This window comes from Dipteris shenzhenensis, chromosome 31 (genome assembly GCF_047967505.1).
Source record: "Dipteris shenzhenensis isolate YYH24624 ecotype China chromosome 31, Dip_SZ_1.0, whole genome shotgun sequence".
Taxonomy (NCBI): domain Eukaryota; kingdom Viridiplantae; phylum Streptophyta; class Polypodiopsida; order Gleicheniales; family Dipteridaceae; genus Dipteris; species Dipteris shenzhenensis.
Genome location: NC_141626.1, coordinates 18,651,138 through 18,678,542, shown reverse-complemented (window position 1 = coordinate 18,678,542; position 27,405 = coordinate 18,651,138). Strand labels below are relative to the sequence as shown.

The following is a 27,405-nucleotide window of genomic DNA, read 5'->3' as shown; positions in this document are numbered from 1 at the left end:
TCACTACCTTGTACACCACATTGGCACTGCAAGGGGGTGTTAGAATTATTTTTATATTCTAGGCAGTGGCCAATGTAATGTAATAAGTGAGTTAGGGACACTTTTCCCTCTTAGAGGTTTTTCCCCCTAACCACGGTCTAATCTCTAACTACGGTTATTGATTAGATAGGGTTTTGTCACTTAGAAAAAACCCTGATCTCTTACTTTTTACTTTCACTTCAGTCACTTCATTTCAGTACACTTTGGGAGTGAACTACGTTCAGTTCACTCTCCATCTTGCTCACTCTTGCTCTCTTGTTTTTTCTCACACGTACGACTGTACGGATTCCGTACTCTTGTGTAGCCATCAGCTCCCCGCACGTGCGATGCCGCTTCTGTCCATACAACGCCGTACCTTGCGTCGTACAGTTCTGTACATCTACGCAGTACGTCTGTACAGCTCCTGCGTCATTTTGTCCGTACTGTGTACGGATTTTCGTACAACAGCACCACAGCTCTTCCTTACATTGTACGGATTCCGTACAGGCCTTCTGTGCACTGCAGGCATTCTTGCAGGTGTTCTTTGGAAGGCTTCTTGCAGATAGCCATTGTTTGGCTAGCATTCTGGGAGCCCATTTGGGACATATTGTTTTGTTGCAGACATTGCAGTCAAGTTGCAGAACGTGCTTCAAAAATTTGGGGCTTTTTGGTTCTCCTTGCAATCTTGCAGGCAAAATTTGGGACTTTTGCAGTTTTTGCAGATATTTGCAAAATTTGGGTCTTTTAGTTCATTTATCCCTTTCAGGTGCAATTTCTTGCAGAAATTTGGGGCTTTTGCATTGTGGATGCAATTTGGCAGTTGAAAGAGCATTTTGGAGGTTTGCAAGCAGTTTTGGACTCAGAGTGAGTCAATTTGCAAACTTGTGCAGATTTTCTTGCAGATTTTTGGACAATTAGCATTGTGGTGCATTTCGAGCCTTTGATAGGCTGTGACCGTATTTGTCACTGTGGGCAGATTTTCTTTGGCAGATTTTACTTGTGCATTTTACATCCCAGGAAGGGATTTTACTTGTTCAGTTTGCTATGTTTTTGAGTTTATCTGGCAAAAATGCTTCAGAACAACCCCAATGAGGTGTTTGGAGTCCTCACACAGAAGGATAAGTTGGATGGCACCAAATACTCCTTGTGGAGTTTTATGGTTCGCAACATCTTGGTTGGCAGACATCTTTGGGATTATGTCAATGGAGATGAAGCAAGGCCAGATTTTGTGGCTACACCTGTCACTCCTACAGCTGGAGACAGGGGTAGAGGTCAAAAAGCAACTACTGCAGTGGCTCCCACAGCAGAGCAAAAAAGATGGAATTCTAGGGATGCACAAGCTCTATCAGTGATTTCTCTCTCTGTCAAGAGATTCATTATTCCTCACATTCGGTCATGTAAGAACTCAAAGGCATCTTGGGAGATACTGGAGAGTTGTTTGCAGCAAGAAATGATGCCAAAGTTTCCTTCCTGAAGAGAGAGCTTTCTCATACGCATATGGATGAGGGAGATTCCATGAATACTCACCTCACAAAGCTTCAGGATTTGAGGGAGCAATTGCTGAATGTTGATGAAGTTATTATGGATTCAAAGATGATTACCACCACTCTGAATTCTCTTCCTGAGTCCTATCTTGGTTTCCACACCTCGCTGAATTTGTCATTGAGGGGAGGCAGCAATCCTCTCTCTTTTCACGAGTTGGTAGGACTTCTGTTGCACGAAGAGCAGACACGAAGAAATATGCCCACACGGGCTGGCGAGCATGCCATGCTTTCTAAGTTTAAGCCCAAAGGAAAAGGGCAGCAAAAGCAACATGCCAATCAGCCTACACATCAGCATAAAGCTGATTCAAGACAGCCCTCTTATAAGGCTAAGGGTGAGCAGATAAGCCTAGAAAGAAGGGCATTTGTCACTACTGCAAGAAGCCAAGTCATTATATTGGTGAATGCAAGAAGCGCATAGCTAAAGAAAAGAAAAGGGATTCAGGTATGGCTGTGTCAGATACATCAGCTCCTCATGCTCATGATGGGGAAGATGTTACAGCCAACTTTGTGGAAGAGCACTATGCCTTTTTGTCTTGCATTTCAGATTCTTCAATGAGTAGTTCAGATGTTACAACCACTATTGAGGATGATCCTTACACTTTCTTGACTTGCAGTTATGATCCTTTAAAGGATGCATGCTCTCTCAATGTCAATGAGACACTGAATACTTGGTATTTTGATAGTGGTGCTTCTAAGCACATCACTTCTAAGAAAAGCCTTTTTGCATCTCTGCATCCTCCACCTACTAAAAAGAAGGTGACTTGTGCAAATAATTCTTCTTATTCAGTGTGTGGAGTGGGGGACATTATCCTCACATCCACTGATGGCACAGATTTCAAAATTTCAGATGTTCTCTATGTGCCAGGTATAAAGAAGAATTTGCTTTTAGTGTCCTCTCTTAATAGAGAAGGATTTCAGGTAGTATTCGATGATGCTAAGTGTGCAATCAAAGACAAGGAGAATGACTATGCGTTGATGTTGTCTGGCACTTTGTATCAAGATCTTTTTCAGCTTGGTCTATATGAGAAAAGATCCGATCTTGCACTTTCAGTGAGCACTCCCAATGCTGCAATGTAGAATGCAGAGTCATGGCATGCCAGGTATGGGCACATGAGCTATGGCAGCTTAATGACACTTCAGAAGCATGCTATGGTTGATGCATTGCCTCCTTTGGAGTCACCTCCTCCTCATGCATGTGAAGGTTGCATCCTTGGAAGGATGCATAGATTTCCTTTCAAGAAGGATGGTGCAGTGAGAGCTACACACAAATTACAAAGATACACGCAGCCAAAACAGTCCCGAATTGGTTGCTACAGACTCTCAAGGAGAGTAGGCTTAAGGACCCATTGCCTGGCAGAACTCGTAGTGCAATAAGGCACACGCACGGACGGCTCTTTCAGTTGAGACAGCTTATGCAGGTACTCTTCTTTTTGAAGCAGAACCTGACTCTTTTGAAAAAGCACAGGATAATGTGCATTGGATGCATGCCATGCACAATGAATTGTAGTCCAATGAGAAAAATCAGACTTGGGATGTTGTGGATTTGCCACCAGGTAAGCATGCCATTGGTACCAAGCCAAGGTGAAAAGGAAGCCAGATGGGTCCATTGACAGATACAAGGCACGGCTGGTTGCCAAAGGCTATGCACGGAAGAAGGGCATAGATTATGAAGAGACTTTTGCTCCTACATCCCGGATGACCACCATACGGTCAATTATTGCCATGGCTGCAAATTTTGTGTGGAATGTCCATCAGTTGGACATAAAAACAGCTTTCGTTATTGGGGACTTGCAGGAAGAGGTTTATGTCAAACAACCTCTTGGATTTGAACTTTCTGGCAATGCACTTCAGGTTTGCAAGCTTAACAAAGCTTTATATGGGCTGAAACAAGCCCCACGTGCATGGTATGCCAAGATTGATGCATTCCTGGCAAGTAAGGGGTTACATAATAGTCCCACGAAAAGCACCCTCTACATCAAGAAGGATGGGGGGGATATTTTGGTCATCATTCTTTATGTAGATGACATGCTGCTCACAGGGTCAAATGAAAAATATAATTGCATATTTCGAAGCTAAGTTGAAAGCTGAATTTGACGCGACAGATTTGGGCATGTTAAATTTTTATTTGGGGATCCGGTTTATACAAGACAAGCGTTGGCATCGTTATATCTCAATCCAAGTATGTGCAACTCTTGCTCTCATTTTGTTCACACGGCGATGCTTTATTTGTGAGGAGCAGGGGCATACCCGAGCTGATTGCCCGAAGAGGCCCGGAGCCTCACAAGAACCACCTACGAAGTAAAAGACAGCCGCTCAGACTACTTTGACAGGTATTTTTATGAATGTCCTCACACGCCCTCGTTCTTGTGATCATTCTTTTAATAATTCATTGTTTGGCCCCCATGATCTCTACAGGGCTTATGGTAAGATCCAAGAGACACGGATTCACATTCTTATTGACCCAGGTAGTTCTCACAACTTTGTTCATCACAAACTTGTGCTGAAGCTACAGCTGACTACGACACCTAGTGATCACTGATCACACCTACGATATGCAGCTTCCAGCTGGGAAGCAGTTTTGGGATCACAAGGTGGATCAAATTCCCATCCGGATTCAAGCCTACTAAGATATTTGGAGTGCTATGTTATGCACTTGGATCATGTAGACTTGTTATTGGGCATTAAATGGTTTAAAACCCATACCTAGCTGGCAGCAGCTGCCACGACAGCCTCCTACTATTTTCTGACAGGTAGTTTTAGACAGATTGCTGACAGGTAATCACTGACAGAAAACTAATAGGTTGAAATTGTCCCTCTTTTTTTTCTCTTTCTTTTTTTTTTTCTTTTGGGGGGTGGGGGGGGGGGGGGGGGCGCGCGCTAGCTAGCTAACTAGCTCTACTAAGGTGTCCACCTGTCAGTGCCTAGTTGGCAACACCAGCCACGTCAGCCTCCAAGTTGCATATGAACTGGATTTACCTCCTAATGTGCGGATTCATCCAGTCTTTCACGTCAGTACACTGAAAGAAGTACTGCGTGCTGAGGATCAAGTAGTTACCCCTCGAGCTTATAGAGGTTGAAGATTTAACCTTTGTACTGCACGAGCCTGAGAGTGTTCTTGGATTTCGTGAACGTCAAGTTAGAAATAGGACGATCACAGAATACAAGATTAAGTAGAAGGATCGTGCCGAGGAGGACTCTAGATGGGAGACATTGACTAACCTTCAGAGAGAGTTTCCAGACTTTCTTTTGAACTCAAGATTGAGTTTTTAGAGGAAGGGGAGTATGTCATATGCATGGATCGTATTTGACGTGTGCTTAGGCACACAGAACTAGCTTTGATAGCCTGGGGAGGCTAGTGGCTAGGCAGGCGATTCTCAAGTTGGGTTGCAAGTTTCAGCTATTTTTAGCGACACTGGGCTAGAGCCTATATAAGGGGCCTAGGGGTTCAATTTTCATTCATGCAAGTCAGAGCACGTCTAGCTCTTCCTTGCTGGTCTGTATCGTGTTGCAGACGAGCACCTACTTTCTAGCGTAGCCCGAATTCCCAACACAGTCTTGAGGCCCTATGGGCGTCTTAGGGTGATATGGGACACCAGGAGGTTGTGGACTGATTGGATGTAAATGTTCGTGCCAGCAACCCAACCTGTGGCTCGGGGGGATGCTCGGATTCTACGGGTCTTGGACCCGTGAGCATCACGGTTGGGTGGAGAGCATGCCTGCGCCTCTCTTTGTGCTTCTACGATCAATTGTTTGTGCTTGTGTGCAGGCTTGAATTCCTAGGAGCGATCGTGATCGTGTCATTGATGATGTGGTAGAGAGTGTTCACATGCAGCATGGAAAGCTGTACTTAGCAAGGGAGAGCGAGCTTAGGTGGTACTATGCCACGCGGCTGTCCTCTAATCAAACTAGCTTTAACCAAGCTAAGCAAACTCAAACATGGTCAATTTCAATATTTTCACGTGTCAATCAATGAGAACCTTTCAAAAGGAAAGAAGTTTGACGATACACACAGCGACAACGATGGAGACCTAAGGCGGCGTAGTCTACGCACAAAGGCATGAAGAGCCGTGAGTCTGTTCGATTGAAGGTCGTGTTGCCTTTTGGAGCTGCGAATCAACTTGTTGTTATCGTAGTCGGCTACAACTGCTATCTGCTTGGTTTGCATGCGTGAGTGCTGCATGAGTCATGTAGCTTTACGTAGCCAATAGAAACACCTTGTTGCCTTCGTTCGCAGCTATCGGATGTGTCTAGACTGCCAAAGTATTGTATTTGTGTTGATGATTGATCACTGTTCGATTATCAGTCAAAGCTGGATCACATCCTCCGAGCAAAGTTCCTTCATGGTCAAAGCTTCATTTGCAGCTGCGTTGTTCTTGTGTGCTCAGTCGTGCCTGACTGGGCGGACCTTTGCCTTGTTGTTGCTTGCAAGTTTGAGTCGCTTGTACTCCAGCATTCGTCTTTGTATCGTGGTATGAGCTGTTGAGGCTTTTCTGTGAGCTCTCTTGTGAGCTTCTTCTTGCTCGTTTGTAGCTCCTTGCAGAAATATAATGTTGGCTGGCCTACAAGTTTGCGCTGAATTTCAACAGACACTTCCAATATCAACATAAGCTTCCAAGGAGTAGTTATGGATAGACGGCTGATTCTCGAGAACTCTCTGTGCTAGGAGGGAATGCAAAGGGCCAAAGCGTCCAGAAGTCATGACTGCTCAAACACTAAGGTCATCCGTTATGTGGGTTTGACTAGTTTCTTGATCGGCTGAGCATAGGAGCCAAAGTTCAAACAGGAAGAGTCCTCTTTCTCTCGAAATGAAAACTTCTCTAAAACTCTCAAGAAGAATAGGAACAAAGAACTTCTCTCATAGTTTTCTCACAAGAAGAATGGAAATGAGCGTATACATATGGACTAAAACCTTTTCAATGGAAATGAATGAACGTGAATGGAAATCACTAGAATCACACAAGATCCCTCAATCTCAATCTAAAACTATTCTAGGACAACTAGACCTAAGATTTGATACCTGTTAAAACACGGATCGAGCTCTCCTACTAATGCGAGGACGTCCTAATGAAACATTGAACTACGATGTGGCAGCTTGCCCTTTACTCATACCTTTGTCCCTAAATATGCGCTCATGGCACCACAACTCTCAACACCTAGACATACGGCCAATCGCTGCTTCAAACAACTTGAAAAGCTTGAAGATGAAGAAGCAAATCTCATGGAGGCAGAGTTTGACCAAGAAATTGACAACCCACCAGGCAATACTCTCATTGTCATAGTAGATCTTTCCATTAGCATAAGTTTGGGCTTTCTTGTTTTACTTTCTTGAGTCAATATTGGGTCCTATGCCCTTGCATTACCATAAAATGAATGTTTTGTGTATGTGTCAATAATGGTACTCTACCTTCGATAGACCCCAAAATGATTGTATGTATGCCTTGTCATCTAATTCTATAGCTGACGAGTGATTTTATGGGGAGAATAAATTAGGGAAAAAAATGTTGGCAAGTGAAGTTTTTTTCATAAATCAACACATCATCCAAACGTATTCGTACGAATAAGTATTCATACGAATACTTTTATTAGTGAGAATAACATGTATTAGTCCGAATGTGTTCTTCTATTCTATTTATTAAGCTGGCTACACGCCATTTTTGTGTATCTCATGCTTGGTTCTCTAGCTAAGCAGAAGAGACTAGAAAGAAAGAAAGAAAGAAAGAAAGTTTATTAAAGTCTTTGGAACATCGATGGGTCTATGAGACTGTGAAAATCCTGATACAACAAGCTGTGGTAGTGGAGCTACTAAACGAGCATCCATACCAATGCAAAATGCAAAAATGCAGAATAACAGTACTAAGTCCTAAGTACAACATAGTCATGTCGATGGTCGACTATATGTCAGTCTCAACATCGTCATCAATATCATCATCATCATCGGCAGCAGCAAGATATCAAGATGGATGGGACAGTGGAGGCATGAAGTCGACAATAGAGTGTTGTCGGCCACTCAGAGGTGCGGTCCTGGCACGTCTCTTGGTCATAGCTCTACGTCTGACCAAGGCTACTGTGACCCCCGTCGGTCGGGCTCCGACTCTAAAGAAGGAGGGGATGTCCCTGAGTGTGATCTAAGTGTCGACCCACTGTCTGAGTTGTCGGGTCACATGCTCCGGGTCACGGTCATGTCAAGGCCTCGTCTCGTGGGGATCCATGTGATCTAGCTGAAAGAACTCCGTGATAGAGCTCTGAGAGGAATCAGCCGAGGAAGAAGTCTGCTCCTGTCTCCGTGCTCGAAGTATCCTCTCCCGGTGTCTAAGTGCCTCATGAATGAAACCTGCCAAACACCGCTGGTCTGGGTAGGAGAGGAAACAGGCCAAAATCCCGTAACTATCCCTAAAGAGGCAGTGGAAACGTCCTCAAATCTCATAGTACACAGGACACCTGAAGATGAAATGCTCCTGTCTCAACTTCCTGCATATCACACAGTGTGCATATGCGCCTCTCCCTGGGTAGTCGCTCTGATCTGCCACTCTCGATGCGGAGTTTGTGTGAAGAGACCCGGAACTGCCCAAGAGAGATCCTCAACGAGTGGGATAGGTGAATTTGTGTGTATCCTGGTGGGTCAATGAAACCCTCTGCTATGATATGTAAGAAGTGATCTCTGTAGAAGCTAAGGGGGGTTTGTCCAAATGGGGGTGTTATGGTTGCCTCCACCCCCAATTGTGCCTCTAGGAAGGACCAATGCCTAGTTGTGAAAGTCAAGCCTCGTATCAAGTCGGCCATGACAGTGCAAGTATTGGCTCAGTGAAGAGCAATAGTGCGTTCGTATCTTCAACCTTGTGGAGGTCTCTTCCTAGTCCTTATCACCCTTAGCTTCGAAGGGGGATGCCACATATCGAAGCCTATGTGTGAGAGTCCTAGAATTCTGTGGGTGTCAAGAGTCCTTGTGCAAGTGGACCACTTGTCCAACTGCACTGAGTCTTAGATTAGATTTGATATGATGCAATGTGACCTCACCTATGAGGTGTTGGTGTGTAGAAAATAAGGCCCAGCCCAGCCTATAAATGAGGGCCCTATTGTACTTGGTGATTACCCATCTCTTGCCTCAACATTCGTGTCCATCATGTGACTGTCTGTCTCATCTCTCTCTCGCCATGCATTATAACAAGTTTCGGCCAACCAACCACACTGGGTGACCAGACCAAACAGGTCAGGTTAAACCAACCAGCCCACCCAGGGCCAATCAGGTTAGGTTGGCCTGACAGAGCAGGCCGACCAGTAGGGTGATTTCAATTAATAATAATAAAGCCAGCTTTTATTTAGCTTTTCTACTTTTTTGCTTTCAAAGCAAGAAAAGCTGTAAAATCCGTGGATCCAGCTTGAAAGTACACACAATCTCACCCCCCCCTCCCTGCCCCAAAAAAAAAGGTGACCATGTCTTGCTTTAGTAATACTTGCAACACAAATGCAAAGGTGAAGGGACAAAAAGGCAACCTTTTTGTCCTTTGGCTGCCACCTGCAACCCTAACCTTACCACATGAAAATGCAAGAGAATCGCAGAAGATAAGAGTGAAGAAGCAGCTCTATTCAAATTGAGGAATATAAAAGGAGACAAATCATGAACAATCCCTGGCAATTCCTTCGATGTCTACAAGGCTGACATGAATGTATTTCTTAGAACATCAAATTCATGCCACTGTACAACCATTCCTACAAAAAGAGAACTTCTGAGACCGTGAGCCACGTACTTAACACCAGCTGTCATGTTATCGGATTCCACAATCCTGGAAGGCGTGCAGAAGTAGATAATGAAAAGTCCCTACAAACTGTTTGGAAAATCAGTGGATTTTACATTATGTCATTTTTTAATCTACAGTATAATTTTCCTACTGATGGTAGCAACATAACATGAAAATTAATGCTCTTTTCTCCCTGTATATCGGAGTACATACATGAGAAGCAATGATCTGCTGTGCCTCATATGCACCTCCCCACGATCCTAATGATGATGTCTGCATCCAAGAAAAAATTGGGAATATTAAGTCCTCACTCAACTGTTACAAAAGTGACTTGAAAAGTATCAACACGTCCACAGATTCAGCATACCTGCTGGAGAGAATATCCATTATCATGTGATTTCACAGAAGTAGTGCTGCCATTAAAAAGCACTGCAAAATGAAACTTATCTTATTATCCCTTGTCCTAGAAATCCAACATAAAAGAATCTTAAAAAATGAGCAGAACTGCAGAATTATGATGACATACCCCCTTGAGCTCTATTTTCTGCACTTGCCAACTCTGCCCTCAGCTTCTCCACTTCTCTTGCCATTGAGAAAACATTCCTTTCCATTGCCTGCCTTAGTTCAAGATGTTCCGTGCTTGCTTTTCTTTCCTGTTCAGCAACTATCCTGCTTAAACAAGACCCATGATACTTAAGATGGCCAAATGCTTGCTGGAAAAAACTAATCAGTGAAGACCAGCCGTGATGGAAAGCCACAGAAACAGGTTCTAAAAGATAAGCACCAGTACATAAACCTGAAATGGGTAACCCAATCGCCTGAATTTCAAATATGTTACAAAGCATGCACTGTAAGATATGAAGAGCGGTCTGCCAAAAACATCCCTTCTAGTGCTTTCCAAGACGACATAAGACGTACGTGCAAAAATTCTCCAATGCTTCCAATCCAAATACATTCAAATTTCACGTAAACAAACCTCAAGTCTTGACCTGTAACTATACAATCAGCAAACACTGGTTGTAAACAAACCTCAAGTCTTGACCTGTAACTATACAATCAGCAAACACTGGTTGCAGTCCTGCTTCGGGTAAAAGGCACGTCAGCTACTCTACTCTCTTACTAGCTCATAGGACTACATGCTGCATTTCAGGTCATCACGTATCTATACTAAGTCCGGGAGTATGGGGATTACACTTCTGGGCGTGGCAGGCTACTATGGCGAGCACTGTCCTCTTCTACGGCACTTTCAGCAGGAGGGGACCAGAGATGCTAGTATGCATCCGAGGGCATTTCTACTACCTCTTCAGAGATAGCTATGGGGTTTTGGCCCAATCCCTCTCCTACCCAGACTAGAGATGCTTGGTAGGCTTCATTCATGAGGTACTCAGGTACTGCAAGAGGATACTTGCGATCACGGAGACAAGAGTAGACTTCTTCCTTGGCTGATCCCTCTCCAAGCTCTATCAAGGAGTTCTTTCAGCCAGATCACATGGAGACCAGGAGACGAGACCTCGACACGACCGTGACCCACAGCCAGTGACCCGACAGCTCAGACAGAGGGTTGACGCACAAATTACACTTGGGGATAGAGTCGGAGCTTGGCCGACAGAGTTACTGTAGCCCTTGTTAGGCGCAGAGGTTTGACCAGGAGACATACTAGGGCCACACCCGTGAGTGGCCGATAGCACTTTATCGCCGATTTCATGCCTCCATTGCCTCATCCACCCTGATGTCTTGATGATGATGATGATGAGATTGATATATAGTTGACCACCGACATGACTATGCTGTACTTAGTACTTAGTACTACCATTCTGCATTTTTGCATTATGCATTGGTGTGGATGCTCGTTTAGTAGCTCCACCCTCACAACTCGTTTGTACTAGAAATTTCACAATCTCATAGACCAATCGGTCTTCCGAAGACTTTAATAAACTCTCTCTCTCTCTCTCTCTCTCTCTCTCTCTCTCTCTCTCTCTCTCTCTCTCTCTGCGCATGCGTGCGCACGTGCATGCGTGTACTTGTATACGGGTGCATGTGCGTGTGCATGTGTACATGCATGCGTGTGTGTGTGTGTGTGTGTTGCTGCTCTTTTGTCTTTCCCTCAAGCTGATTCTTCTTCTCAGGGCAGAGGCCCTGACCTTGAGGTGGAGATGCAGACATAGTCAGCTTGTTTGTTTGCTGTACATACTTGTCCTATATCTGTAAATATGCTTGACCATATCAAATGCGTTACACTCAATGTACAGGGTTTGTGCGATCGTAGAAAGTGGAAAATTGTGTGGATGTATATCAGACAATTGCAGCCAGACATAGTGGCTTTGCAGGAACATAACCAACACATGTATGCTGGTCACACGGGACATTTTGCTGGTTATGATATTTTCTATGCTGGAGAGCACTCTTTCTCTGGAGTAGCTTTTTTGGTGAGGCATGATCTTCAGCCCATTGTGGCTCTCAATGATCACCATGGTAGATGGATTATTGCAATGCCTGATTCAAGGAGAATTTGCATCGGTTTATGCCCCTCAATCTTCCAAAGGTCGAGCGTTACTTTGGGATTCATGGCCGTGGAGGCACTATGCATTCATCTTGGTGATTTTAACAATGCTCCGCAATCAGGAGATAATACTTCGGGCCACACTCATATGTTGTCTTCTGAACAGCAGGCACGGTCTGACTTTTTGGTTCAGCTCCGTTTGGTGGATCTTTGGAAGAAATTACAGCCCACACTCCCATGCTATACCTTTCAACACAATGCTCAATCTTCCTATCAGGCACCCCTGGACAGATGGTATCAGATTGATCCGCAGCATTGTGATGCCTTTCCTTGTCAGCTTTGGGTTGATCATGCCTTCATGTATTCTGATCATGCACCTCTTTGGTTGAGGCTCTCCATGCATGACTTTCCTGATGACAAATTGCCTTGCAAAAGGCTTTTGTTGGTGAATAACAGATATCTGAAACATGCTGATTTTAAAGCTATGGTTTCTGATGCCATTCAGCCTCTCTCTTCTCAGATGCTTTTTGATCTGGATTATGCGTGGCAGGCTTTTGTTGCTCAAATGCAAGCTGTGATTCGGGATTATGGTAAATCATTTATGCGAGCCAAATGGGAGGCTGTTGTGCATGCTAAACTCACTTGCCACAGTTTGACTAAGCTTAGTCACGTTCGGCCTTTGTCTTCTGATGAAAGCATGCACTTATGTCAGGCCAAATTCTGCCTCCAATCAAATGATAGAAGAAAGCTTGCTAAATGGGAAACCCGATCACGACAAAGGGCTTTTTTGGATAAAGGCTGCTCTTCGAAGCATTTTTTCGAAAGTTTGCATTACAAACGACAGGCTGCAAATATTTGTCAGGACCGGATGCCTCATGGTTCTTGGTCATCATCTCACTCTGGACTTGCTGATTTTTGTGTGCAGCACTTCTCTTGCCATTTTAGGCGTATGGACTTTCCCTCTCCTGAGATTTTTGTCTGCACGTCAGCTCTTTTTACAACATGTCCATCCAATTCTTTCTCAAGCTCAGGCTTTGGAGCTGGAACTTCCCTTCACTGAAAGGGAATTGTCAGATGCAGTTAAATCCTGTGGTAGATGGAAATCTCCAGGATGGGATGGCCTCACTATTGAATTCTTTCTTGCTTTTTGGGATAGCCTCAAATCCCCTCTCCTGCAAATGGCTAATTCAACTTGGGAAAATCAGCAAATGCCCTTGGTGCTTGGTGACTACTCATTGCTTCGCTCACAAAGCTGCTCAACTTGTGAATATGCACTCCTTTAGTAGCTTGGCACTCAATGTCCCATCGATGCTCATGGAAAATCCATGGCTACTAATGCGCTTGCTACAAAGGAAAAATAAGACATGGCTAGGATGGGGCGGCAGTGATCGAGGTTACGGCAGAGGATTGTTTGGAGGACGTTAGGAGGGAGTGGAGTTGTGAGGTCTAGGTGGAATATAAGGTTTTGTGCGTAGAGTGCGTCGAAGTGCATTTGTAGTGTTTGGGGGATGGTGCGTGGTGCGAGTGTGTAAGTGGCGAGCTATGCGGAGACCTCCCTGTACATTCTAAACTAATGTTGCTCCCAGTCTTCCAAGCCTAAGTCTTCTAATTGACCAGGGGCGCGTTGTCGTTCGTTCTCCTCTTGAAGGGACACTATTAGTGCCCGTTCTTGTGCCAGGAGATCTTGTAGTGTTTGGATCTGGCACTCTTGGTTCTCCTGTGTCCTTGTGTTAGCCACTTCAACTTTAAGGCCATAATCCAATGGAGAAGGGTTCAACCTCGCTGTAAGAAATCCTAGATTTACTATATTTAGAAATGTGCTAAGGAACAGAAAGGAGACTGAAATAGCAGAGAACAAGGAATAATTGTATTGCTTGAATGTCTGTAGGGTAGATATTGTGTTGTGTCATCCATACAATTGGGCCTCTCTTATATAGAGAGTGAAGAGTCACACATGAAAAGGTGTGTACTCCAAAGGGTATGTGCATGAAGAGGTGTGTACCCCTTGTGAAGGGTGTGACCCTTGATGAGAGGGTACATAACAATAGAAATGTCTCTTCAATAGGATGTCTCTTGTGAAGAATTGTGGCTCATTAGGAAGTGTCCGATCGAAAGGGCAAGGGTTGTGCCTCATAGGAAGTGTCCCGTCGAAAGGGCATACCCTTCCACAAGTGTCCATTCATCAAACCATCCATGATGTCGAAGTTCAACTTGTCCGTATAATGTTGGATGCGAAAAGACAAGTTTTTTATCCTGGTGTTGCACAAGAAAGTCGTTCCATTTGCGAGTTCAATCTGATAGTCCATGAGACTAGGACTGGTGGTCACCCGAAGTTTGTCGACCATAGAACTAGCTAGGAAGTTATGAGAACAGCCACTGTCGATGAGGATAGTGACCGTTGTTCCACGAATCGATCCTTTAACACAAAGTACTTGAGTGGCCAGGAAAGGTTCGGGGTTGCTGGCAAGGCTCAGGTGGATGGTATTCGCCATTCGAACAGCTTTGCCTTTCTTGTCTTGTGCTGGGGTAGCATCTTCTCTTTGGGAAGTGCTAGGTTCCATATTGGAATTTTGCTTTGGTCGCTTGGGACAATCGAACCATCTATGGTCGCCTGTACAGATGGTACAAAGTCCTTTTGTGCTGGAGCTGTTCTTCTTGTCAGTGGCCGCACCTTTATGTTGGGGATGTCGGTAATGACTTTGTGAAGAAGAACAGGCGCGATCCTTGGAGGAGTGCTTCTGTTGGAATCCAGCAAATGATTTCTGAGTCTTCTGGGGATCTTGAGACTGTCGCTGACCTTGATTACCGAAGTTTTTTCGAAACCTGGTGTTATCTTGAGGGCAAGCACCTTTGGCCATAGGAGAGTTCTATGTGCGAATAGCACTCTGCTTCCCTATGTTGTGGAAATCTGTAATGCGCTCGGCGTAAGCAATAGCGCCATCTGTGGTGGTGATGTTTGCTTTAAGGACATCAATGCGTAGCAAGGGATTTAGGCCTGAGATGAAAGCATGAAGGCGATCATCCTCAGTTAAACCATCAATCTCCAGCACCAATGTGGTGAACTGAGAGATGTAGGAAGACAGGGAACCCGTTTGCTCCAACTGTCGGAGTTTTGAACGTGCTTGGAAGTCCGCATTGGCAGGTATAAACTGCTTACGGAGCACGTGTTCAAAACGTTTCCATGTTAACACACTTTTGCCGTCCTTTAAGCGTCTTTGCCACCATAGAAAAGCTGTATCCTTGAGGAGGGAGGCTGCCAAGGCGATCTTTTTGCCTTCAGTAAGGTCAACAGTATCAAAATACATGCGCATTTTTGCGAGCCATTGGTCAACTGTTCGGCGATTGCGTTGACCAGTGTAGGCTTCCGGAAGTTTAATGTCAAGTCTTTTAGTTTTGGAAGCTTGAAGTAAACGGTAGAGGGCACGTAGTTCAGTGTTTTTAACCTCTGGTGGGAATAAATCCGCATAGTCGTTTGGTTGCGTCACGTCATCCTCTGTATGTGTGGTACTTCGAGAATCTTGAAGTTGTTGAACTTTCTGGACCAAGTCGGAGATGTTGTCCTGAAGCTGGGATATTTGAAGTTGCAATAGTGATTCACCTTGTACGTTGACTTCAGGGGTCTTTTTTTGACTTGATTCTTTGATCTCTGGAGAGGCTTCATGCGAGCGTTGCGACATATCGGAGATCCCTGTGAGAAAAGCGCGAACTTGCGCTCTAGTTTGTACCATTCCTGGCAGAAGATTCGGGCTGCTCCCTGAGGTTGCTCATGTTGGAGGGAGCAGGCGAGGCAAGATGGAACCACCCGTGGAAGTCTGGTAAAGGAGGTCCTGTCTACGGTAACACTAGTGATGCCGAAAGTGGTGTTACTGCTCGTGAGAGGACAGGAGTGTTGGTAAACTGAAAGGAAAGGAAAGAGTGGACACAAACTCAGAATACTTGCATTACTTGCTTGTAGAATGAAGAAGAGTGAGGTCCTTAAGTAGGCACCTCATACATGCTCACTGACATCACTGATGACTTCAGAGCTCCACAATCATCTCCTCAATCTGCTCCTAGATTCTCTCAATCATCCTATGTGGCTCTCCACCACCTAACTGTGCTTGTGGGCACCTAACTGTGCCTCTAGCACCCACACATAGAAACCAAGGTGTGCCTGAGGCATACACCTTGAGATATCCCAACAAACCCCCCCTCAAGGGAATGCCTCAGGCTATGTCAAGGATACATCTAGTCTCATAGTTTCTCATGCCATCTCATGGTGGTCAAGGATAAATCTATGGCTAGGTTCTCATGCTAGCAAGGGTTCCCATGGGTGTAAGGTAAACAAAAAGGGATACAAAAAGACCTTCCAATGGTTATCTCCCCTGCATGTACATGCACACAATGTCTGCAGGAGGTACCACGGAGCAAAACATACACATGGCCTACATCATAAGGTGACCAGAGGTGTTTACAAAACACATAAAACATAATAGTTTATTTCATTCATTTTGGAGGACTATCCAGGCTGAGTACCTTGACATAAAAAGAGAGATCTGGAGCATACATAGAGATGATTTAAAGTGCATAATCTTCAAAGGATGCCTCATCTTGTGGAGGCTCATCAACTGAAAGTAGATTTGCATTTTCTGTCTTTGCTTTGGCTCTGCAAAACTTCTCATTATGGTTGTTCTTGCCACAGTGCTTGCATGGATTAATTTTGAAGCAGTCCTTTGAAAGGTGATTTGTCTTTCCACAGTGATTGCAAGGGGTATACTTGCCCTTCTGGACTTTTATAGCATAAACAGTGTCATTGCCTTTCCTGAGCTCCATATGCCTTTCTTCTTCTTGGAGAGCAGAGATAACTCTCCAGAGATAATACCTTCAAGATTAGGATTAGGAAGATTTTTCAAAGTGGTAACTATGTGATCATAATCTTCAGGCATACTCTTAAGTAACACTACCATAGCATCATCTGGAGTAATAGGAGAGTTGATAGAAGCTAATTGAGTCATAAGACTCCGCATATAGTTGACATGAGCTGCTAAAGTAGTACCACTAGCCATCTTCAATTCTTTAAGAGATTTTAAGTGATAGTTTAGAGATGTGAGAGCTAGCACCAAAAATCATGTCAAGCTTCTGCCAAGCTTCTGAAGGAGACTCCAAGTCAGAGATATGGTGAATATAATCATCTCCTAAAGCAAGAGCAATGATACCATATGCTTTTTCTTCTCTAGCTGGATCCCTTGCCGGTCGTGTCGGAGTTGAGGATTCTCCAGCATTGGAGGCCGTAGAAGAAGCGGTAGGAGTAGGTTTGACAAGTCCCCATAAGTTCTCCCTCATCAATGCAAATTTCACCTTCATCTGCCATGTGTGGAAGCCCTTTCCATTGAACTTCTCTAGATTCAATAGGGTAGCCATGAGAGGGTCTAACCCAGATATTGGGCAGTGTCTATCTCTCTTACAAGGCAAAAAAATAACTGAAAGACTTTCAAAATATGAGCACTTGATGTAGCAAAGACTAGTGACCAATATTCAATCAATGATGCTTTTGCTTACATGCTTCATAGAAGTGGCTAAAATGAATACTTTCCAATCAAAACCAGGTCTAGCAATTCAAAACAAAACTGAAGCCACACTTGTACTGAAGTTATTCAAAGTTTCAAAAAACCAGAAATGCTAGAGTAGCATTTTATGTAGCATCATCTTCAAAAACTTGTCCAAAACTGTCAAAACTAAAAGGCTGAACTTGGAGGGCTTGTAGCTCACTCTTCAAAGCAAGGAAAAGAGGGCTTTCTGAAGCAAAAGAAAGCTCATATACCAGATAGGGTCCAGCACAGAGGTTGGACGAAATGGTGCGCACTTTTGCCCGGGGGAGTTGCTACAGGCTGAACCTGAGTTTTGACGATTTCTCCCTCGTTACTGAACCAAATGAGCTGAAAAATGGCTCAAAATCTTCGTCTTGAGGTCGCCCATCTACTCCTAAGAGGGCTCAGGCAATGGCGGAGCAGGCAGGGAGTATTGAGCACTAGAAGAAATGGCGAAAAATGCGTTGTTTGGGGAATGGCAGCCACCACAGACGTTTTTTCTTCAATTGCTTGCAGGTGGAAGTTCGCCCATACTAGAGGAGTTTCCAGCTCAGAGGGTTTGGGCAATGGTTGTTTGTAGGTGGAGAACCAAGCTCTCAAAGATTTTGGGAAGAAAGAGGAAAATGGAGAAGAAGAAGATGAAGAAGAAGAAGATGATGTGGCAGAAATGGGCTCAAGGGGGATCAAAGGGCTCTGATACCATGTTGGTAAACTGAAAGGAAAGGAAAGAGTGGACACAAACTCAGAATACTTGCATTACTTGCTTGTAGAATGAAGAAGAGTGAGGTCCTTAAGTAGGCACCTCATACATGCTCACTGACATCACTGATGACTTCAGAGCTCCACAATCATCTCCTCAATCTGCTCCTAGATTCTCTCAATCATCCTATGTGGCTCTCCACCACCTAACTGTGCTTGTGGGCACCTAACTGTGCCTCTAGCACTCACACATAGAAACCAAGGTGTGCCTGAGGCATACACCTTGAGATATCCCAACAAGGAGTAGGTTGCAGAGTCCACAGATCTGAGAAGGGATAAGGAGCTGCTGTCGGAAGTGGAGGATATCCAGGAGAAGGGGTGCCTTCAGAGTGTAAATACTGTCTTGGAGAAGGTACAACCTGTATAGGAGGATATCTGGGAGCTGAAGGAGGTGGAGAGTACCCTGGAGATGCCGAAGGTGAGGGGTAAAATTCTCTCCAAAGATGGACAGCAAACTCTTGAGGAACATCGGGTTCTGGGTATCTTCGTGTCTCGTGGAACACAACCTGTACTGTGCTGAGGAAGTAATGTAACTGAGGTGCCTCACGCAGAAGGTAGAGGATGTGGTCCAAATCACTAGGAGGGCACGTGACACAGAAGACCCAAGATGCAAAGGCTCCGAAATGGGCTGGTTGTGCAATCTGAACACGATATTGTGTGGTAGATGATGCCTGAGGTGTCCTTGAAATGCCGGGTGAATTACCAGGGGTTTCCATGCTTTAAGGGAGATTCTTTCATTTGCTGTAATTTGTTAATGGCAAGAGAATCCTTAAAAGCAGATTGGAAAGACTCCACCTGGCAATGATTTAATCTGCCAAATTGTTGCGTAGAAGAGGCCTGCAAATCGCTGTCCAGAGATCCATGTTGCAGTGGTTTGCGAGGAGCGGATCGAGGCTTGTCTGGTCCGGGCTGTTAACAGGCTATCGTCATCGTGAGAGGAGGCTGCAACTGTTGCTGATTTGGCAGGAAAAGATGGCGAAACAAGGGGGGGGGCTGCAGGCTGTCAATGGCGAAAATTGGTTGCAGTTCCCAGGGCTGGATTTCGCAGATAAGGCAGTGCTGTCACTGATTTCACGCTGCAGGCTGGCAGGGAATAGCAGGTAACCAGGGCCGCAAATGGGCAAGGCTAGGCTGCCTATGGCGAGGGGGCTGACAGCGAAATGGCGATGCAGGGCTGGCAGCGAAAATGGCGAGGCAGGGGCTGGCAGCGAGCAGGGCTGGCAGCGTGATCGCGCATGCAGGGGCTGGCAGCGAGCAGGGGCTGGCAGTGTGATCGCGCAATGCAGGGGCTGGCAGCGAAACCTGATTGACGAAAAATCTGTAGGCATTGAAAAGGTACGTCCCTTTTGTTTTTTGGTTCGTTTGGGCTGCCTACATGGGGTGGTTGCCCAAAAATTAAAGGGTGGGTGACCCTTGGGTAATCTAAGGTAGACCTAAAGTTTAGGGCTGGGTTTTGTCTTTTTAACCCCTTTAGGTCCCCTTTTATAAGTGCTTGGTGCCTAAAAGGTGTGCCTATTCGAAGGGGTGTGACCCTTGGAATAGGTGCACCTTTTCATGAAGGGGTGTGTCCCTGTTTTTAAAAGGGGTGTCCCTGCATGAATAGGTGTGTCCTTTTGTCCACGATGGGGTGTGTCCCTTGGGTGAGGAGTCGAGACTCTTCATCAAAAGGTGTGTCCGATGGTGGAAAAGGTGCGTCCCTTGGTTTTGGGACAGCCCAAGCACCTGAAAAGACACGATTTTTGTCATGTCCATTCACATCAACTCGTGATGTGTGGGAGATGGAGAGGCTATAGATGACTTTAGGCAGGGTTGGCGCGAAAAATTTTTACGCTCATCCTCTCCATCTCTTCCATGCACAATGTGCACGGATATCCTTCTAGCGGAAAAGATGTATCAGATCGGCGCTAGAAGGTGGGGGGCATTTCCTACAGGCAGGAGCGAATTTTGCTCTGATACCACTGTAAGAAATCCTAGATTTACTATATTTAGAAATGTGCTAAGGAACAGAAAGGAGACTGAAATAGCAGAGAACAAGGAATAATTGTATTGCTTGAATGTCTGTAGGGTAGATGTTGTGTTGTGTCATCCATACAATTGGGCCTCTCTTATATAGAGAGTGAAGAGTCACACATGAAAAGGTGTGTACTCCAAAGAGTATGTGCATGAAGAGGTGTGTACCCCTTATGAAGGGTGTGACCCTTGATGAGAGGGTACATAACAATAGAAATGTCTCTTCAATAGCATGTCTCTTGTGAAGGGTTGTGCCTCATTAGGAAGTGTCCCGTCGAAAGGGCAAGGGTTGTGCCTCATAGGAAGTGTCCCGTCGAAAGGGCATACCCTTCCACAAGTGTCCATTCATCAAACCATCCATGAGTCTAGAAATAGAGAAAGGAATACGTCACAGATCGTGACACTCGCTGCTTGGACTGATTTGGAATTAATGAAATTATGTGTGCTGCCACTATCAACAAGTATATGGACAAGTTTGTTATGAATAAATCCCTTCAAACGGAAAGTCTCATCACTTTTACAGCCCATAATAGACTCGAGAGAGATGCCGTACATAACTGATTGAGTATCCCAATATACCTCATCATCCTCAACAGGAGATTACCTTTTGAGTCCCTAGGCTCAAACTCATAATCATCCAACATCTCAATGTTCCACTGTTTGGGTCTCCTTGAGAGGTTAAGCTAACAATCACCATTAGACATGGTGTTACCCATGATTGAACCACCTGGGTCAAAGGGAAGAGAAATACCCCTTTTTGAGCTAAGATCCTCATCATCATCAAGGCCTTCATTCACACAATCATGCAATTCGTGAAATTCATATTCTACTGCATGAAGATCAGAAGGCAAGTCATCGTCCATCTCTAGGATAATGCTCACCTTTGCTCCTGTTTTAGCTTTGCAGACATTCTTATGTTCTAGGGTCCACTTCTCGCCGCAAAGGTAACACAAATTCTTCTTCTTCCTATCATCAATAATTGCTTAAGATAACTGCTTCACCAACTTGTTCTTTTTATCACCTAGATCTTCCTTTGGAGTAGGTTTAAACAAAGACTTTGCATCAGCAACCTTGTAAACCTTAGTATGTCCCATGCAGTGCCATACACTATGGGAAATCTAGGAACGGGAGTTGTAGCAAGTGCAGGAAGTTTGTTTTCATCGATGAGAACACCTTTGACAGTAGGCTCTTTGATCTTGTTTTAGCTTTGCAGACATTCTTATGTTCTAGGGTCCACTTCTCGCCGCAAAGGTAACACAAATTCTTCTTCTTCCTATCATCAATAATTGCTTAAGATAACTGCTTCACCAACTTGTTCTTTTTATCACCTAAATCTTCCTTTGGAGTAGGTTTAAACAAGGACTTTGCATCAGCAGCCTTGTAAACCTTAGTATGTCCCATGCAGTGCCATACACTATGGGAAATCTAGGAACGGGAGTTGTAGCAAGTGCAGGAAGTTTGTTTTCATCGATGAGAACACCTTTGACAGTAGGCTTAGTTCCAAAGTGACCAATGCCCAAAGTCTTCTCTTTCCCATTGTACTTGGGCTCATAAAGCTCTGCCAATTGCATGGCCCCTCTTTGAGAGAAATGGGCTTTTGAGCTGCCACATCTGAAGCAATACTAGGGTGTAACCCATGGATGAATTTGAGCATTCTAACCCTGTCATTAATACCATGAACAAATAAAGCCAGTTTCTAGAACTGTTTGATATAACTTTTCACTGATCCTTGCTGAGTCACATCATACCGGATATAAAAGTTCTAATATTTTTTTTAGAAATCACAGTACAACGGAAGCAAAAGAGATGAATACTTGCTGGAAAACAACTCAACAAAAGTGCAGCAACAAAGTAACAAAGGAGATGGCAAAACTGAACAAGTTCTTCCTTCTAGAATGAAGGGCAAAAGGCTGCAAGAGGAGCAGCTACAAAGGGCAGCAGTTGCTGCAATCTTCTTCCACCAACGGTGGACTAGACCAAGCGCTGCTCGATCAGCTTCAATGCAGAGAGGCTGAAGGCTTGAGTGCTATATGATAGTGAGGGGGAAGGGGGCTTTACATAATAGAGGGGAGAGGCCACAAAGGGGTGGTGGATTGACCACCAACCATTGACCTTGGCCACCGACCATTGACATTGGCCACCAACCATTGACCTTGACCACCGACCATTGACCTTGACCACCAACCATTGACTTTGACCGGTCGGTGACCCCCTCTCAATCACTCCCCCTTCTAACTGCCTAAGCCCCTTGCCCTTCTCCTCATAAATGGGGGGACAAAACATGTGGGGTATTAACCACGAATTCTAACACCCCCTCTTAATGACCCAATGGTGGGCCGATACCCATGCGTGTGATCAGATGCTCCAATTGCTCTCGAGGGAGAGCCTTCGTAAAAACATCAGCAAGGTTGTCGGCGGTGGGGACATACATCAGCTCATTGAGGTAGAAATCAGGGCAAATGGGATCTGAATCAAACCAAACTTGGTACAAGGGTGGAATATGCTGGGGCAAAATGGATTATGCAATTAAAACCACATTTGGACATATAATCCACTCAAACCGCAGAATTATGCCATGCTTTCAGCGCCCCACAGTTTTAGAAAAATCTAAACCCTAATTTGAAATTTCTGTTCAGTAGCTTAGGGCTTTTGATCAGCACACCATTACGAAGAGATTGATGTAGAAAATGTGCAATTCTGAGCCAATCAGGGGCTGCCACGTGTATATCTGAAGATCTAGACACCTGGCCGCGACAGAATTTTGCAAGCCCCGACCTCAAGATGATGTGCTCCAAGTTTCAGATCAAAAGGATATGATTTACCCCTAAAAAACCCTGGAAAGTGCTCTGATACCAACGCAACAAGACTGCTTCTAACTGAAGATAATTACTAACTTAGCAATCTAGTTATAAAAAGACAGCGGGAAAGTTACGCTAGGGAAGTACCTCATGAGTTAGGGAAAGAGTAGGAGTGGTAAGTCATGGGCTGGACTTACACAGGAGCCTGTAGGGGGCTATACAGGGACAGGACAGGAACATTCCTTGTTTGGTTATGCATATCAAGAAGCTCAGCTATCTTGAACAGCAAAGCAATTGTTTATTCCAAAGATCATGAATGGACAAGTACAGCAGAGCCCCCTATCAATTACAAATCTACTTATGGGATGGCCAGCCTATGATGCCACGTGGCAACTTATGGCTCCCCTTATTAAAAGAACTATGTATTTACAAGCCATTAAAGAGGCTAATTAAACCAGTAGCTAACTTAGAAACTGCCTTTGTTACAGGTCTCTCCAGCTTGCCGGATACAAGGTCAGAGCATTCAGACAATAGAGCTCCACGAGGCGGTCCCTCCTGCTAGCCCAGATCCTCATTCCCCTCCGGAGGATACCATGTGGGAGGTAGTAGTCAGTGTCACGTGGAACATTTGGCTCTAATTTGGTGATGGGTGACCATCCAGTTCCACCCTCGGCTACCTTGGTCGCCATCTGGCAAGATATCATCTACACCCTGCGCTCCACCTGGGAGCGTGGGACCCCGGGCTCTAGAGTAACTGTTGCGAGGCGTGCATGTTTCTGCAAGGCTTGGCCTGCATGGGTCTTCTACATACACTCCACAAGGGATTCGCTGGTAGCCTGGTTGTATAGTCCCCCCACCTGGCTGTTAGTCCCTATACCAGAGACTCCCTAGGCAGTGAGCTGGGTTTCTTTGGAATAGGCTGGTTTCTTCTTTCAGCCTTTATTGGTTTTTTCCATACTCAGCACCTTCGGGACTGCTGTTTTGTATGAAGTGTTTTCAAGCATTAATTAGAAGGTTCCTTTCCATGCAAAAAACAAGTTGAATACATTCAAGAGGCCTGCCCTAGCAAACTGAAAGCTGAGAGAGAGAGAGAAGAAGAAGAAGAGTAGAGAGAGAGAGAAGAGAAGAAGAAAGAAGAAGAGAGAGAGAGAGAGAGAGAAAGGGGGAGAAAATGATGGCCAAATTTTGGAAATTACTAAAATTGGATTTTCGCTTCTTAAAGAAATGAAATGACCATCGCTCAAGGCCTAGCCAAAAAAGTGAATCTACAAAGAAAATAAAAGAGAAAACGAAAGAGAAGAAAAAAGAGGTAACAAACAAATTTTGAAAAACAAAAGGAAGGCATACTTAGAAAGCAAAGCAACACTTATGTCGTCATCAATGCCCAAGCATAAGCAGCTATACTAGGTTTCTAAAGACCCGTGGGGTCTCTTGGGCAAAACCAGTGCTTACTAAAATACGTCAAATATACAAAAGAGAAAGAAAACAAGAAATAAAGAAGAAAGGAAGAAGGTGACTAAGTAAAAACAAACAAGCAAACCAAGAAACAAAATCAACCAAAAAATAGGAATAAAATCTCTCTCTCTCTCAAAGAAGAAAGGAAGAAGGTGACTAAGTAAAAACAAACAAATCGACCAAAAAATAGGAATAAAATCTCTCTCTCTCTCTCTCTCTCTCTCTCCACACTGGACCATATTTTTACCCTGAGAGCCATCATCGAGGAGGCGAAGTCGAGACACCAGAAGGTCTACACTAACTTCGTGGACTTTCGGAAGGCTTTTGATACTGTCCCTCGCTCTCGCCTAATCAGGCGACTACAGGAGTTGCATCTCCCAAAGGTCATGATCTGGGAAGTGATGAGTCTATACTAGTCTATCAAAGGGCGAGTCCGCACTCCTCGGACGCTATCAGATTGTGAGAGCACCATGTTAGAAATGACCCAACAAAGGGTACTCATAGCGGAAGACTGATAGTAATGTCCAAGAGCTCACACAGTGTGGTGTGGGTGTGTGGAATCACAAACTTCTTTACTTAATGTGCATCACATAGATGTGCAGACTCATCAATAGACAATGAACCAACCAGATAGAGAAACCACCAAAATAATATATTTCCGTCCAAAACTATGGACACAATACAAAAGAGATAGATCCAGAGTCCCACCAATGGTGTGGTCCTCTGATCTTACCACAAGGTACTTCTCCTATCTGCTGGCTATCTCTAGACTCGAGCCCGCGTGCTCCACCTCGAGCTTCTGTAGACTATTCGTCCAAATCCCTTCCACCTTGCTGTCTTTGCACCAGCCTAGTGGGCAGCACTCTGAGCTAGGTCTGCAGCTCTACAGCCCACTTGAATCCTCCTAGATAGAGACCCACAGGTGCCTGTTCTGCTGCTCCTGCTGCTCCCTGAACTGCTGCTGCAAGTGATGATAAATGAGGCCAAGAGCCTCTGCTTTTATAGGCCCCAAGGGGCTGGCAAAAAACCGACCAGTCTGTGGCTGGTCCAGCCCTATAGGGGCTCACAACCCGGGGCCTTTTGGGCCCACACTTCTAGGGCCTTTAGCCCTCCAATCAAGGCAGGGGCCCAGCCCTACATAAGGCATGCCACTGCCCACTGGCAGCCCCAATTGCTGCTGCTGGAGACCCTATTGCAGGCTGTACACCTGCCCACAGACCCCCGCCATGCTGCAGCCCTTTGCCGGCACCATGTCCTTCCCGTACACATCCGTACTATTGCTGACATCATCGTGCCTTTTACCTGGGACACCCCGCCATGTCTGCTGTTCCAGATCCTGGTGCTGAATGCCTCGCCATCTGCTCCTGTTGTTGGTGCCATCTGTTGCAGCCACCTTGACTACAGGTGTGTTCCCTTAGCTGGCTGCCCACATGACAGCCTGTGTGCTGCCCATGTGGCAGCCCCCTCTCTCTCTCTTCTCTGGGCATCTTCTGCCCTAGGTCTCCCTCCCCCACGCTCTCCTCATATGGGGGCTTACAGATGGGGAGGTGACCATTCCAACACACCATAGGGGTGAAGCAGGGCTGCCCCCTCTCACCGACTCTCTTCGGACTATACATTGATGAGATCACATCCTTTGTTGATCGCAGCGGAGGAAAGGGTTCCCTATTGACTGATTTGATACTGATTTGATGGTACAGATACTACTTTATGCAGATGACATAGTCCTCATTTCGTCCTCAGCAGTGGCCTTGGAGATGTTCTGCAGAGAGAGAGACCTGACAGTCAACCTTGGGAAAACAAAGGTTATGATCTTCAACACAGTCCAAGCAGTGCTTCATCAACATCGACGTCAACATAGTTTCACTTACCGTGGGGAGCCAGTGGAGATAATGCAGTCCTACACATACCTCAGTATTCACGGGACCAGGCTTCATGATGACCCATGCCACCAGAGCACGCCTCACACGAGGGAAGGGAGCCCTGGCCCCGATTAAAGAGACAGTGCTTCAGGGGATCCACCAACGAAGGGCTGGCTTTTTTACACTCTCGTGAGACCAACTGCCATGTATGCAGCACCTCTTAGGGGGAGTGACCTTTCAGCTACTGATTGAAAGGGATTTGAGAGGCTATAGGTGATCGTGGGGTCTAGGATGATTTGGAGAAAGCCTTCAGTCCCCCATCAAATCATGCAGACAGAGTTCACCATGACACCTCTCCACGTGGATGCCCTCTTCCAGACCGTGACATTTCTCCACAAAGTTTGGGCCCTACCTCAGTGGAGATTACCGAGATTGAGGCACTAGAGTCACCCCGATGCCCTGGCAGAGAGAGGCTTTGATACAGCATGGTATGCGCAGGTGTCCACATGGTTTGATAGCCACGGTATCCACATGGATAGGCTCCACCCCTTTCAGTACAACATGGATGCACCACCGGAGATGGATTAACCATATCATACAGTTAGACCTTCTCCAGCTTCACACATCTCGGGCTTTGGGGGGGGGGGGGGGGGGGGGGGGGAGGGAGTTTCCCACCAAGACCCAGTTCTATCATGACCACTTTCTGAGGATATCGGAGCATGGTCTCATCATCAGGCCCCAGTACCTCAAGGATAGGAGAGTCTCACACGCCTTGCGGATTGCTATCAAACAGATGCGATTCTCGTCCCACCAGCTGCGGATTGAGGCTGGGAGAGCGGCCGGCATACCTAGAGAGCAACAGGTCTGCAGATTATGCACGATGGGGGAGGTCGAGACAGAGGAGCATTTTCTATGTGTTTGTCCGGCCTACTATGATCCGAGGGTGATACCACTGTCTCTTTCAGGAGGGGCTCGGCTTCGAACCACTCACTCGAGTGATACATTTCCCCGACCACGTTTGCATTGGGCTCTACCTGATTGAGATGCGGAGCCACAGAGATTCCCTTGTGCGGCAGGCCAGAGATCAACTATAGTCGATGCCTCAAGACACCGAGCTAGACCGAGCACAGACAAGCGTCACTGATTTTTACGCATC

At 45.4% G+C, this 27,405-nt stretch overlaps 1 protein-coding gene across 1 annotated transcript in view; it reads right to left on the bottom strand.

The window, feature by feature from the left end:
* Positions 1-27,405, bottom strand: part of LOC147881146 (uncharacterized) — a 75,595-nt gene that overhangs the window by 31,044 nt on the left and 17,146 nt on the right. The window contains exons 3-5 of the mRNA XM_087369910.1: positions 9,825-9,967; positions 9,666-9,727; positions 9,512-9,571 (exon numbers count right to left, since the gene is read on the bottom strand). Coding sequence (XP_087226036.1) covers positions 9,512-9,571; positions 9,666-9,727; positions 9,825-9,967 — 265 coding nt within the window. The remainder of the gene's footprint in view (positions 1-9,511; positions 9,572-9,665; positions 9,728-9,824; positions 9,968-27,405) is intronic.